The sequence below is a fragment of the Asparagus officinalis genome, chromosome 3, assembly GCF_001876935.1.
Source record: "Asparagus officinalis chromosome 3, Aspof.V1, whole genome shotgun sequence".
NCBI lineage: Eukaryota > Viridiplantae > Streptophyta > Magnoliopsida > Asparagales > Asparagaceae > Asparagus > Asparagus officinalis.
The window spans coordinates 17455570-17471853 of NC_033796.1; the positions used below are offsets into that span (position 1 = coordinate 17455570).

The following is a 16284-nucleotide window of genomic DNA, read 5'->3' on the forward strand; positions in this document are numbered from 1 at the left end:
TAGATCTCAAGTTTTTATTAGATCTAACACACCATGTTTATTTTCATGGTCATAAGCATACTCTATTTTCATGGTCATAAGCATACTCGCATCCAATTCTTCTATTTTTTTTAATGGGAAGTTAGACATAAAAAGATGGTGGTATTTTTTTGTCATTGGAGCAAATTCCACTGTCATAAATTATTTTCTCTACTGTGGGATTTTACAGAAAATGAGTGAAAGAGCCGATAAAAAAATATTTATGCATCTGATTACCTATTTCTCATTCTAAAGTTTGATACAAAATAAGAATTTTGCAAAGTTCATGGTTTGTTGAATTTATGAGAACATCAGACTTTCAAAATTAAATTCCACAATTGAAGTATAATCGCTGTAGTTAGAACGCGTTCAAGTTATTGGCACTCAACTGTTGCACTGTAAAACTTTAGCTTTCTGCACGAACACGAATTGATTAGTTATGGGCTCTGTACTGCTGGGTCCTGTTGATACACATGGGCTAGGCCCACAACCAAAGTATAGGCAAACATTGTCATTGGTACAAAAATAGGAAACAGCTGCGTATTCAAGTTGTTCCAATAAAGAAAGCTAGATCTAACAAATTAATTTCAACTCCCAAGCTCTATAGACTATAGGAAAGCCTAGACAAAGCTAACAACGAAGGAATCTCGTTATCAGGTTTTTCCACATTTGGTTGCAAAAAGAGGCTCCGGTTGTCTTTCAACTTACACATGTATGTACCAGCCGCGATTGCAATATATTTGAGTTGTATATCAGTATATCTACTCCTCTGTACAAACATGAGAACTCAAGATTCACTATTCATGCTACAGTAACACAACAGTATTATTTACTGTAGCGAACGCGAAACCGAGTACAATGCTTTCGAAAAAAAAGTAGCACTACAACACACGGGAACTGTAGCAGAAGCGAGATACTGTATCAATCCAAAAATTCTAAAAAAACTGTAGCAGTAAAAAAACCGGGTTTACTGTAGCGAAAAAAATATGTCATGTTTTACACAGTGTTCACAGTAGTGAGTTCTATGTCACAACGGCATTTGCAACAATTGACAGGAATTTAAAAGATCTATATTCCAAAATAAACACCTGCAACTATAAAGTAACAGCTAAAAAGTGACGGTTTATTATCAAACCAATCAAACGCAACTAAAATCGCTTTTACACCAATAATTACTACTGTAGTTGTATGCAAGTAATCGACATAGTGTTACACTTGTAGTGAACTAGCCAGTCTCCTGGCAATATTTCTTTCATAAATCCACTTTTTATGTAATAAGATGCCCGTAGATGGGGGCAAGACTCAAGAGCACGTAGGAAGAAAGCAATGTTGGCTCTTTTTCTTTTTTTCCTTTTTTTTAATATTATTTTTAAACAACAAAAATAGCTCCTCTATCTCAAAAACTTGACACCTTTCGTGTCATCTAACGGAATGTCACAGGCAAGAGCGTCATGCTCAATTCATGGTCTTCGTGATCGCAAGGAAGTCGCATTTGATCAAAGTGGCGAGGGCCCAAACCCGCAAGCTTCTCTGCGCTCAAATGCTGGCCTTTTAGAGCAAAGGCGTGCTCGTTGTATGAGCTCCGAAGTAGCGCTAGACTCCACATGAAGGAACTGGCAAAATAAAACATGGCAAAAAAAAAGGCAAAGTTTGTTGGGATGATAAATATGGCATTCTTTTGTAATCACATCATGTGAATCCCCCGCACCGGCAGTAAGGAATTGAGTAGTGACCAGTAAAGAAAAGTGGCTAATTAACTTTTTAGAGTATTATACGTAATTAAAATTTTCTTTGAAGAGGAAAACGACGATTTCCTTATATGATCTAGGGCTTTAATTTGTTAAGAATGTGATCTAGGACTTTAATTAGCGACCTTTAGAAAAGGTAATTTTTCTGAAATATACTTACTACGTTACGAATACCTAACTATATGAACTATTTGAAACAAAGCATATAGAGTTGTCTCTTAAATTACTGTCAAAATTGATAAGTCATTGAGGACCCCACACTTTGAGATGTTTAGGGGCTGTTTGGTTCGTTTCCTAGATATAGGGAAATGTATTTTCATGTACAAAAACACAAGTTTTGAGTTTTCCAAACTTTTCCAAGAAATGGATTGTTTCGCTTTGGTTCGCACAAAAAAATAGTGGGAAACCAATGTATTTATTTTTCTTGTGTTTGGTTCGCATGGAAAAAAAAAAGAGAAAACTTTTGTTTATATGGCAAAAAACCGACGTGACTGCAGTTTTCGTCGATTTCACAAGGTTGAGCAAGGAATTGGGGGAGAGAAAAAAATCTGATGTGGCGACAATTTTCACCGAGTTTCCCTTCTTCAACCCTAGCAAACCAAAGATGAGAAAAAAAACCGACGGAAAGCTTATATCCTATGTGGCCACGAAAAATCTGATGTGGAGGTGTTGTAAAACTATTCCACCTAGCTTAGAGAACTACTTGCCACCGTGTACCCTCCAAATATGAGTTATTTTGGCTCGAATTTGACTCTAGATCTCGTCAACTACAAAAATACTTTATAATTTTTTACAGTGAAATTTTAACAAAATCTATACTATTTTTTTATTTTAATTTTCTTCTTATTTGACTTCTGATATGATGCAGATCAGAATGATGTTGATCGGTAAACGGAGTCCCGTTTGCTCCCATAAGCTTCAAATATGCATTATCTTTGATATTAATGTTCTATTGTGATTATAAATTTGTGATTCAACATGTGTACAGTTATGACCTTTACGGCTTTACACTAGTACTAGTTAAACCACAAATGAGAAATTCACATCCTCTAATTCACACTCCGTGATTAACACATTCCAATCATCTCCCATTCAAACTACATCTTATGAAAAATCCCCCATCATCCAAAGAAAATAAAAATCTCTCTCCTCTCTCAGAACATGGCCCTTCCAAATAAAAGAAATCAAAAAAATTATTTATCAAAGGTAAAGGAAAAGGAAATAGAGTACTATTATTGATAGCATCACAATTCTCTTCAGCACCGAAAGAAAATAAAAATAATAGAATCAAGCTCTTACATGAACACTGACCTCTGCCCCTGGTGACCTCCAACATTCCCATTCCCAACGCTCTGCCTCCTCTGAGTCCTCTCAAACAACAACCTAACGTTTTCATCTCCACCATGCAATTTACCAACATGCGACTTTAATTGTGGAACTTTAACCAATACATCCTCTCTCACTCCTGTCCCCTGTTTACAAGAAAACCCCCATCCGCTTGATAACTTATAATTAGACCCCTTCCCTTTATTTTTCTTCACGCTCTTTGTACACTCCATATAAGCAGCCAAAAAAGGATCCTCATCTCTTCTCCATCCTTTACTTGCTGCATACCTATTACTAATGGGCTGAAATGGGCATGGAGGCAGAGGCACATGGGTACTATGCCGGGCCATGGGCCTTTTCGGGCTATCATCGGGGACCGGAGGTGGTGGTGGTTTGATTTCCTGCGCTGACTTTGGGCTTTCTTGGGCCGATAACGGGCTTTCGTCAGCCTGAGGGGCAATTTTGGAAATTCCCGGTCTATTCTCCCATGAAAAGGGAACACTGCTCATGGAGTGAGCTCTATGGTGACTGTTTTGGTTCATTTGTGATGATTGTTTGGTTTCTTGGTTTGGTGATGAGAGTGGGATTTAAAGGGAGATTAAGGGATCATGCAATTCTTGCTCTATAGCTAACTTCACAAGGGATGTAGGAGGTGAATACAAGTAGGTGGGTGGGTATTTATAAAAAGGGTTTTAGGGTTGAAGAGGTCATATGAGTGTTTGACGAGAACAATGACGTGTTTGTAGTTTTGTATATTTATTTTCTAGGCCTGCATGGACTGGCAAATTAAGGCATGAGGTTACTAGAGGAAAGACAAGGGAGGTATTTTTTACAAGTGAAGTTTTATCTAGAAAGCATTTGGTAATCGTAGCTTGTGACCAAGTGGATTGCTACTTGGCCTTGAACTCAATCGTTTGTACATCTAAAGCGATTTTTACCATTAAAAAAAGTATATAATGACAATATGAGTTTAAGCTAATACTTTGTCCTTAAGCTAGTGAAATTTCAGCTCCATTAAGGGAATTGAATTAGGATTTTGTAGAAGAGAAGAGTATGAATCCAACTAGTGAAAGTTCTGGGTTTTCTTCCTCTTTTTTTTTTCCTTTCAAATTTTAGGGGCGTACTGGCTGTGGCTGAAATTAGACTAAAATATATGGTTAAGTACCTTTCGTACCAAAAAAATATAGACAGGCATAAGAGCGTTCAGTGTAAAAGACTTTTAATGTGATAATATAAGAACGAGATATGGCAAGTGATTATAAGGCTATAATCAGGGGAATTGTAACATAGCTTTTGGATTAAAAAGATAAAATTTTAGAGAAATGACCACAATTTAAGTCTTTGCAAGATTGTCATTAACATTGCTAGGAGAATTTTTTTTTTTAACAAATGTGAAGCTAGCTCAATGTAGCAAATTAGAGAAAAAAAAGTTCATAGTAGTTCCAAGAAACTTTTAAAACAACTTGCGATACTTTTCTAATTGAAACTATCCAAATTGTTTATGTTTACCTAGTTGTTTGCATCAAAAGTTGCTTCCATTGATAATTCTATTGAACTTCGGTCGTTTACAACGAATTACAATGAAAAAATTAGAAAATTACAACTCTTGAGAAACTAACACAGAAGTCGTTTATCGAATCCTGTTTTTGTGGGACTTTGCCTGTGCCGGGAACGCTTTGGTTCGTGGACCATCGAATCACAGATCGTGAAGGGGGTTTACTGATTCTGACTTCGTTTATCGAAGTGAGAACTTGAAACGATATCTTATCAAAGTAAGATAGTCGTTCTTCTTAAAATCAAGTCAAAGCTCAATTTCAAGGAGTCACACGAAAACTCAAATCTGCTCTCTCTGCTCTGGATTGCTCGAAAATATGCTCGATCCTCGTCAGAAGTGACCCTAGGGGGGTATTTATAGCCTCAGGGGTCTGTAACTGCAAAAACTCAACAAACGACGACATTAGTACGGCGAGACAGTGTTTGCTGTCTCGGCCGGGGGAGACAGTAAACGCTGTCTCGGAAACAGTAACCGCCAGGCAGTTTTCGTTTTAACTGCCTTCCCACGTTTCAAACTCCGTTATTTTGGCAGTTATCCACGTGTTTTTCGCCCACGATGCTTCCCACGTCCCTTGGCAGTTGATGAACACGTGTAGGGCAGTTATCGAGGTAATTTTGACCATTTCAACACTGTCTCGCCGGCGAGACAGCAAACACTGTCTCGCCGGCGAGACAGCAAAGACTGTCTCGCTGGCGAGACAGTTCATATCTGTCGATTTCTTTTGAATGATTTTCTCTATGTTTGGATATCTCTTAGCATTTTTTGACGCCTACACTAGTAAGTTACAACTAGAGTGATCGCCAATTATAAAACTTGTGAATCATACATTCAATCGCTTGAATTGTTTCACAATGGAACCATTGGCTGAAAATCTTGAAATTAAAAACTCTATTTAGCTGCGGGTCAATTAATCTTGGAATTTAATTAGCCGCCTAACCTGACTAGCTAGCTAATTCGTCAAACAACATGCACAACATGAACAAAAAGACATTTTTGACACCTAGATATAACCTCTCTTATGCATGATTAAGTTCACTTCTTCACATATAGTCACTGTCTAAGTTACGTCTTTGCGTGAATTTCCAACCACAAAAATTCAAATGTTGTGACAATTGTTGATTACTCGCAGCACCGTCCTACATATGGATGGTTTGATGGTCTAAAAGAAATCATGAGTTAATTTTTATAAAGATATAGCTCTAACTTTTAACTCATCAAACATCAAATTTATAAGGGTTGACTGTGAACAGATCCTTTGTAGTACCACCCAATTGTAATGAAACCCTTTTAGTTCTATTTTGTTGTGAATAGACCCCATGTAGTTCTATTTGTTAACTGTGAACAGATCCTCTACAGTACCACCCAATTGCAAAGACACCCCATTAGTTCTATTTTCTTGTGAACATGCTCCATGTAGTTCTATTTGTTCGAATAGACTCTCATAGTTCTATTTTGTTATGAATAGATCCTTATGTAGTTCTATTTGTTGCGAAAATTAAGAACCCCAGTAATATTGGCTCAAGTGCGAATACACTCCCCTTAGTGAACTTTTTGACTCTTTTAAAAGAGAAAAAAATCAGTTAAGTGTCTATCCTCACCAATAGAACTATACGGTGTCCATTTGCCTCCTCAAACATTTTAAATATTTTTAAGAGTAAAAAATAAAATTCACTCAGAGAGTCTTTTCACAACAAATAAAACCACAAGGAATCTATTCGCAACAAATACAACTACAAGGGTTCTATTTACAATTAGGTGATACTATAGGGTGTCTATTCATAGCTAACCCAATTTATAAATAGACTCAGCGGAAAGGACTGAGCAGGAAGGAGGGTCTGTATTCATAAGAGACCAACCAATGGCGTCTTAAATTAATCCACAAGAACTAGATTAGTCGAGACTTTTGAATGCTAATCTGACGTGTTGAAGTTAAAATAGTGTGGCCAACAATGTGATAGAGTTAATCAAACAGTGTTAAGGTCATTACATGAATAAAGTAATACCGCTAAAATACAGAACATTTCATGCAAGGAAATCTCCAGATTCGTGTTCAAATTTTTAGATGCATGTTCGAATGTAGGTACTTTTGTAGTCCCTAGTACTTTTTGTCAACGGGTTGCATCTTTTCTCCTCGAAAAATTCATTGGGGACCCCAAATCATGGGACCCAAAGGGAGACATGTGAGGTGTCAACCCCATGTAGAACAACTCTTTCTCCTCCCTTGTTTTATAGTTTGAAACATTTTTAATAGCTGAAAGCTTCTTAATTGTCAACTGTTTCCGGTCAATCTGTCATCAAAAATAAAAATAAAAACAAATTAAAAAAATTGTGACCTATCAAGTTGAGGATTGCTGCTATAGACAAGTTTCCTACAGAAGGCAACTGCAACGATAAGGCAACATTGATCACGCTAATGTTGTTGAAAGTTAATAAATGTAACATAATAACCGATTTGGTCCACGTGTTGTTGAGTCTAAGTCGAAGTTTTCCAATCAATTATCTTCTTTAGCATATTGTTAACAGAAGTCAATTATTGCAACAAGGGGGAGAAATTAATGTTTATATTTCTGAGTCTTTCTTTGCATGTTCTTCGTCCATGTACCCTTAAAAATCGCAATGACCACAAATACAAATAATTCACATGCACAAATGTCGAATTTAATATTTATTTCCTATGGTTTGAACTCATAAACAGTTGTGCATTCAAAATTCTAAAAGACTGTAGTATTGGTACCTGTTTATTTTATGGGTGGCACTAGGGGCACACCCCTCCCTAATCACAACCTCAACCACATCTCCTCTCTCATTTGCTACAGTGCACCGAGCCTTACATAAGATTTTAATTTTTAAAATCTCATGTGGGGCCTGGTGCACTGTAGCAAATGAAAGAGGGGGTGTGGTTGAGTTTGTGGTTGGGAGTGTGCCCCTATTATTCTCTTTATTTTATTTAAGGGAATAGTTGTTTATTTTTAAAAGTTATCCTTACTAAAAAATAGTATAAAATATATTATCAGTATTTACCACTTAACAAAAAAATATTTAAGATCTAAGAAGAAACGCCAGGCCTGTAAGCCCATTTACTTTACCCAATTTAAGCCCACTACATAGTTGCATATATACAGAGTCGACCTAAAAGGGCGAATCGGTAACTCTGCTTCAAATCCGGCTTCCTTGTTCAGATCTAGGGTTTCCTATATGCTAGGTCTCCTCTATAAAAACGCTGCCGTCTCCTATATCTGTCGCCAAGTATTTTTAGGATTTCAGTTTTTTTTTTTTTTGCCCTTTTCCCTTTTCCCCTTTTAAAGCTCTAATTTTAGATTAACGGCGTAAATTTAATGTACAAATAATGATCAATTGGGAGTGAATTGTTCATTTGATCTCCGATCATTCAATGGTCGGAGCTCTTCCATCATTCCCTATAATTTCGAGGCGTCTCAAAGCCCTAATCTCATCGAACTGGAGTTGATCCAGGGTTACGCCCGCCTCCATATTTCTCATTTTCTTCAAATTTTTTCTCTTAATTTTCCTGCTTTTTAAAGAAAATTTTCGAAGTCAGTTTTCCCCCCTTTGAAATTGTTGAAACGGACCGTGCTATGATTATAAAAAATTCCTCGTACTGACTTGCTATCATGTAGCATGACAGACTCCTTTACACCCATAGAATATGAGCACGCCAATCTTTATTCTGTTGTTTTTTTAAATTTTGTGCAGACACTGATAATTTAGTGTAAAATGGTCTTGCTGTATGCGCTCCTGCGACATAATTTCTATATGCTGCAACTTATATGTTTCTTTTTGCCTTATCATTAATTTGCTTGGCTAATATTGAATGTTCTTTTTCAGGAATTTGAATCTTAACTTTACTCTTCGTGATATGTTGAGTGTTGGAAGATGCACATTGTGAATACGCCTATAGACATATATTGAGTAGTGGAAGAAGCAATATTGTGAGTACTCAAATAGACAAACAAGTTGTAAGCAAATCAGGCTTCTCAATTGATTGCCAAGTTTGCATTTACTCTTAGGGGCCGTTTGGTTGGTTTCCTAAAATCCAAGAAAAGGAAATCAGTACAAGGAAATCAGTAAAATAATATTTTTATTTATTTTCATCTCTAAAACTTACCCACAACATCTAATAAAATAATATTTTTATCCTCCAACCCATCTCATATCATTTTATTTCTTACATTTAAAAATAAACCAAACACAAAAAATGTGTCACATCATCCAGCTCATCACATCTCATTTTATCTTATTTTTAAAAATCACACACATCATCTAATAATATTGTGACAACTCATCTCATCTCATTAAACTTTATTTCCATCCATTTTCTAAAAAAAAAAACAAGAAATTGATTTCTTTAAGTATGTGTCACATCATCCAATAATATACTTCCAACTCATCTCATCTCATCTATTTTCTTATTTTTAAAAATGAACCAAACATAAACAACCTCAAAACAACCTCAAAACAACCAAACATAAAAATATACCTCCAATTTATTTCCTTATTTTTTTAACCAACCAAACAACCTCAAAACAAGTTTTTTTTAAAAATCACTTACATCATCCAATAATAATGTGACAACTCATCTCATCTCATCTCATATTCTATAGTTTTCTTTTTTTTAAGCCAACCAAACAACCTCAAAATAATTATTATAGAAAATAGGTTTCCTATTTTTTGATTTCCCAATTTTTTTTTCAAAACAAACAGCCCCTTAAACACTGTGAAGCATATTCAAGAGAATATGCTTTTTTGGAGTTTCTCCACTCTAACCATCATCTCTCTATATCAATTTAATAAACACTTGAGTTGTTTTTGAAATATATAAACATAATAAAAATTATATAATTTAAATAATATTATTAAATATATTAATATAAAATAGGTAATCAGACTAAAATAACAGACATTGATATATTAAATTCACGATCATTACATAGAAAACAAAAGTATGAATTGAAAAATAATATGACAAATAAAAAAATAATACATGAATAATACTAAAAGTACGAAAAATTAAATTTTTTTGTATCTACCTCTTCTGAAGTTAGGTATTACGTATTGACTTCCTAAGTAGTCGTATTTAGGATTAGAGGTATCAGATGATGAAACTTAGGTATTACGTATTTAAAATTTGTTGTTGTTTAATTCGACCATTACATAGAACACAAAAGTATGAATTGAAAATTACATGACAAATAAGTAAAAAATAATACATAAAAAAATACTAAAAGTTTAGAAAATTAACTTTTTCGTATACATCTCCTCTGTAGTCAGATATTACGTATTGACTTTCTAGGCAGCTGTATTCAGGATTAAGGGTATCAGATGAGGAATCCCTAGTTTATTTCTATTTAAAATCTATGGTTGTTTAATTTTAAAATATTCGCGTTTTTGTTGGATCGGTAATAGCATCCTGATCAACTAGAATAAATTTTTTTTTTATCGTTTTTGCTGAAGATCTAATTTTTTTCTTATCATTTTTAGTTTAACATTATAGTCTGGTTTATCTTTATTCTTTCATTTTCTAGTTGTTCTTAACCTCTTTTTAAAATTTCTAAGATTTCTTGGTTTCCCTTAGCAAAAGCTTCAAAATTAAGGTTTTTATCAATTTCTTACCGTCTTCTCAGCTTTTTTTTCTTTCTTCCAATAGGTCGATTAGTTTAAATGTCGATTGGCTAATGGTCGTCCTCATTAGGAGAATTCAATGTTGATAGAAAACGATGCGGGAAAGAATTCAATGTGGGTAGAAAATGATGCGAGAAAAAATCTTAACTTAAATAAAAACAATGAATGATATATTCCTAATGATGATGACAATTCGCCAATCGACATTTTAACTAGTCGACCTATTGGAAGAAACAAAAAAAGAAGTTGAGAAGATGGCAAGAAATTGATAAAAACCTTAATTTTAAAGCTTTTGCTAAGGAAAACAAGAAATCTTAGAAATTTAAAAAAAAAAAGTCAAGAATAACTAGAAAATGAAAGAATAACGATGAACCAAACTATAATGTTGAACGTTGAAAATGATAAGAAAAATTTATATTTTCAGCAAAAACGACCAGAGAAAAAAATTTATTTTAGTTGATCAGCATGCTATTACTGATCCAACAAAAACGCAAATATTTTCGAATTAAACAATAACAGATTTTAAATAGAAATACGTAATATCTGACTACCTAGGAGGTCAATACGTAATATCTGACTACAGAGGAGATGTATACGAAAGAGTTAATTTTCTAGACTTTTAGTATTTTTTATGTATTATTTTTTCCTTATTTGTCATGTAATTTTCAATTCATGTTTTTGTTTTCTATGTAATGGTCGTGGATTTAGTATATCAATGTCTGTTTATTTTAGTCTGAATGTCTATTTTATATTAATACATTTAATAATATTATTTATATTATATAACTTTTATTATTTTTATATATTAAAAAAAACAACTCAAGTGTTTATTAAATTGATATATGGATATATTGAAATAGATAGACTTAGATATATAGATGATGGTTGGAGTGGAGAAACTTCGAAAAAGCATATTCTCTTGAATATGCTTCACCAAGAGCTGCAAAATCTTAGGCTTAATTTAGTTGTTTGTTTTTAAGTATTGGTTATATTTTATTTTGTTCATTGATTTTGCACTTCATTTAATATTTTGCTCATAACGAATTGAGATTGACCAAATTTACATCCGATTAATTTGATTATTAAATATTTCTTTATGTCTAATTTTCATAAATTAAATTTATCACAGATGAGATTCACCCTCTCAAAAAATGCAATCTATTGTCATAGGAATTAGTGGGAAGTGGCTAAAAGAAAATGAAATACAAAGGAGGAGAGGAGAAATCTCTAGATTGAAGGGATTTAAGAGGAGGAAGAAAATAAACTAACAAAGTAATGCATAAATTCATCCTTCAATCAAATAAAAAGCACATAAGATATGTCCTTCCGATGATTGCACTTCCCTGCCCCTTTTCATATATGTTTGGAGGGGCGAAGCAAAGAGAAGGGAGTGAAGGGAAGAGAAAACAAACTAAGAGGGAAGATTTCCCTGAATTCATGCATAGTTACACTACATGTTTTGTATAGCGGCTCGTGGTTTTAAACTATGAAGTGTTGCGGGTCATGGTAAAAACTACAAAGTCAAGTATGCAATTGACCACTTAGCTATTTTGAATTCTAGAGGTAGGTTTTTTTGGTGCACAAGTCCGTTGTGTGTTACATTGCAATTTTTTATGTGCGATTACCATCTTTCAATTGTGTAGTAAAAAAGTAGAAACAAGAAATGGTCGTGGTTTTAGAGGTGAGAGCATGATAATATTGTTGGAATTGGGGTGAAGTATAAACCTCGTGCAGGCGAGAAGATCCGGCGAGTTTGAGATCCACACAGGCGAGCGTGGGCGGCGACTCGAGCGAGGTCGATGACGAGGCCAGACGAGCTCGTTGCGATCGAGCTACAGGCGTCAGCTTCAGAGCTCGTCGCTGATCTGGCAAGCTCGAGCTCGTCGAGGTCCAGAAGCATGGCGAGCGAGATCTGTCGACGGGTTGTAGTTGAGATCCAGAGTTGCAAGCGAGCACGAGGATCTTCAGGCGGGACTTCTGTAGTCGAGGGCTAGCGAGTAAGACGCAGGCGAGCTTTGGGGGGGGTCCGTAGGTGAGCTTAGGGCCTTTACAAACGAGCTTGAGCACTGCTGGCGAGTTTCCCAGGCTGTCGACAGCTCAACTAGGGTTTCCCTTTCCTATAAAAGGGAAACCCTAGGGCTCGGATCCGCTGCCTCTCTTCCCTCTTGCGTTCAGTTCCTAGCGGCGACAATTTTTTCCCTTTTCTTCGTTTCTTTTCTCCAACGCTCAGGATTTTGAGGGGAGATTTAAGAAGTAAAAAGAGAATTAATAAGGGGATTTAAAGAGAGAATTGTCACTGTAGTTACATTGACAATTAGCATCTATTGAAAGATCTCAAGTTTGAGATCTGCTCTTGCATTGTAATTTCTTGTTGATTAATAAGAAATTAATTGTGTGTGGCTCCCGGGGACGTAGGCAGTTACCGAATCTCGTTAAAACTTAATGTATTTTCTCTATATTGCATTTCTGCTGTTTAGGGATTTTCGGCATAAATTCCCAACATAGTTTTCTGCTGATGAATGTTATATTAGTGTTTCGAAAAGTATAAGAACCATGGTTGGTTTGTCCAAATTTGTGGTAACCCTCCTTATAGGGTCGGAATGAGCAAAAATTGTTCCACTCTATTTCTTAAAACTTTATTTGGTTCACGTTGGTTTTATAGAAACTTGTTATTTTAAAGTGATGAAAGAGGGGGTTTTTTCCTTTCAAGAAACCCAATTTTAGCATCCTTTTTCTATTCCTATTTTTTAAGGAAAAGAGCCAAACAACCCAATTTGTGGTAGCTAGGGGGGTTATTCATTGGGGTAATTTGGTGTAAATTGGGTTAAATTGTTCTAATGAAGTAATTTTATCCAATGGGATAATTTAAGTGGGATAAAATAGGGTAAAATAGGGTAATGGGACAATTTGAGTGAGACAATTGGTATGACATCTTTTTATAATATTATATTTATAGCTCAATTAAGTCTAGTTTAACTTGATATAACATCAAATGATTAAATAAATAATAGTTATAATATATAATAATATTATTTTTTAAGATTGTTTTAACATAAAATATTAAAAATAATATAATATTAATATTAATATTAATCAATCTTTAAATATTTTGATGTTTATTTTAACTATTATGCTATATTAATAAATTTTTTAATTGCAATAATTATTTAATCATTCATACATCTATTACAATGATGATGATGATAAAGTCTCAATTATTACAAATAAAGTCTTAGTCGGTAACTTAAATCTTAATTATTACAAATATAATCTACCGGCATATAACTTTGCTCTAGACTCCTTGGGCTACGTTTGTCTCATCCTCCCACATTGTGTTTGCTATTTGTTCTCTCCAACGTGATGCAGCTATCCTTTGTGCTTGTTGAGTTTGTAGGTCATCGTCCTCATCAGAATCACCATCAATCGGAGCAACATTGCGTGGTGCCTCTGGAGAAAGATCGGGATCGATCAAACCTCTTAGTGGTGATGCAATATCGTTGATTTTGAGTAACAGTGAGTGGGAAAATAGCAATAATCTCCTCAACGCTGATATACCGTGTATCTTGTAAATGCCCACGTTCTCGCAAGACCATACACAATTTCATGAAGCAATCCAGATACATACGATATACTCGACGAAAATCACGTGGATTGCTCTCCATCTTAGATTTCAAATATTAAAGGCCAAGGTCCGTAATGCCATGTCTGAGTTGGGAAATTAGTAGATTTATCTCCTCTTGTGATATGAGGTGCGAGATACTCGTAACTAGACCTCCTATTTTGTGCAGCCATGTTGATAATGCGAATGAGGAGAAAATCAGCATTATCCTCATGAAATAGCAAAATAGAGACATTCTGATTATCTTCCATCCTGTATTAATAATGAAATCAAAAAATAGTAAGATTTTCAATATAAGATATTCACTAAATCACATTTATATGTTTAGAGATGAGCATATCATGCAACTATCCAAAGCATTCATAATTTTCCCATCACTACAAGAATTCCATCACACAACCAGTAATCACTACAAGAATTCTCATCACACAACCAAATTAGATATAATACAAAACATGTACATGTGCAAAATACAAAACATTCTGATTATAAATCAGAACATGTACATGTGCTTAACATCAACTCCAAAAGATTATAAATCATCACCCATGATCACTTGTAAATTTTTAAAGTGAGGAAGATGTTTTTTTATGTACACTTTAAGCTTAGAATTGGATTTGTCCTACAATAACAAATACTCATAAGTTGAGAGCCAAATGTATAAATTATTAAAGACATTATAGCTGCTAAAAGTTATACTTGAGACCACGATTTTAACGTTTCATCATCCAGTGTAATTATTTTATTTATTCCATCTCATCCAGCTCCACTTATATCAAGGCAAGCCTTCATGTCATTGAATTTGTTTCTCAAGCATTTCAAGTGGTTTATATCAAGGCAAGCCTTCATGTCATTGAATTTGTTTCTCAAGCATTTCAAGTGGTTAATGACATGTAGATGAGTGAAATCAAGCCTTCATGTCATTGAATTTGTTTCTCAAGCATTTCAAGTGGTTAATGACATGTAGATGAGTGAAATCGGTTCTGAATTGCATGTTGATTTTTGTGGCTGTCATTTTATAAGCTTCTATCTTAAAGTTCTTGTATGGCTTCAATCTATCTAATGCTAATTTTGCAAGATAAGGAATGAGCACATCATTGTGCTCTGGAAGCCAAAACTTATTAGACACACCTTTTGAGTTCAACCTTGTCGCCGGAACTTTTTTCTTATGAGCTAATTTCTTTCCTTTTTTTCATTGGTGAAGTGTGCTCCTCACCATCAACTTCATGAATAAATTTTCCAACTGAATCACCAGTGTTTGGTGAAAATTGATGAGGTCCACTACTTTGAGAACTGGCTATGAAAAATAGCAAACCTTGTAGACTGCTTAACATGCTCACGTATGACATTGGCTGTTGTGTCATTCATCATAATTACCATTGTATGGTGGGAATGGTGAGAAGGTATGAGGGGGTGAAGTGAAAGGCTGTGGTTGAACAGACATGAAGTTCATGTTAATGCCATCTATAGTATTTGGCATTGCATTAGAATGAGAATGCACAGTTTATTTATCTGCCTGGTTGTTAGCCATACCTAAATATATTATAAACATAGGCATATTATTATTAAAGGAATCTAAATCAATATATGATATGCATGCATTATTAAAGGAATCTAAATCAATATATGACAAGTTAGAAAATGAATATATGAAAAGCCCACATTTATCAGACAATGTAAAAATAGAATAGATGATAATCATAATAATGTTTATTATAGTCTAAGAAGCATAAAAAGGGTAGTTGCGGACATTAAAATTAATAATAAGTTACATAATACAAGTTATTATAGCGAGATAGAACAAACAACACATTAAGTTAATCCACTCTCCATTGTGTTACCACTATTATACTTTGCACAATGATCCACCCACATCGCCCAAGCAATTTGATGTCTTAGCTCCTTCAAGTCATTTCTTGCATCTTGATCCTCTCTTGGTGTCCTAGTTTGAGTATACTTGACTACATTTGAATCATCTTCATTTGTCACTTCCCCATTATCTTCACCAATTTTTACATTCTCATTTAAAATATCATCATCTGGATCTTCTAAGGCAATAAAATTATGCAACACACAAAGCACACTCAAACACAAGATATGATCACGGAGTTCGGACCTTCCGTCCTACGTCTTCGCTCCCCACCCCCGAGGAGAAATCCACTATCACAATCCGGTTTGAAAGTCGGAACTTTTACACACTCGGTTTTCTAGCTAACCGAAAACTCTACAACCCACACTCTTGCAAACCCACTCTACACCCTCACAAGTGTTGGATCTAGCCGTGTCTCCCTCAAGTGATCGTTTACAACCTCTCTCTAGGTTCATCAACCTACGCCACTCCTCTTGGGACGATCCCCGACTCTCACCACACACTCCTCTCG

At 34.8% G+C, this 16284-nt stretch overlaps 1 protein-coding gene and 1 long non-coding RNA gene across 3 annotated transcripts; one reads left to right on the forward strand and one right to left on the reverse strand.

Moving 5' to 3' along the window:
* Nucleotides 1141–3740, reverse strand: LOC109833200. Of its 2 annotated transcripts, none has more exons than XM_020400791.1 (2): nucleotides 3078–3740; nucleotides 1141–1631 (listed from the first exon to the last, which is right to left on the reverse strand). In XM_020400791.1, the coding sequence occupies exons 1-2, from the start codon at nucleotides 3632–3634 to the stop codon at nucleotides 1442–1444; spliced, it is 747 nt and encodes a 248-aa protein (XP_020256380.1). In that variant the 5' UTR covers nucleotides 3635–3740; the 3' UTR covers nucleotides 1141–1441. The 2 variants fall into 2 exon arrangements, with proteins under 2 accessions (XP_020256380.1, XP_020256379.1); XM_020400790.1 differs by having other exon boundaries at nucleotides 3066–3740.
* LOC109832108 lies at nucleotides 7908–8754 on the forward strand. The gene is made up of 2 exons (XR_002244641.1): nucleotides 7908–8119; nucleotides 8491–8754. It is a non-coding gene; the product is annotated as an uncharacterized LOC109832108 (long non-coding RNA).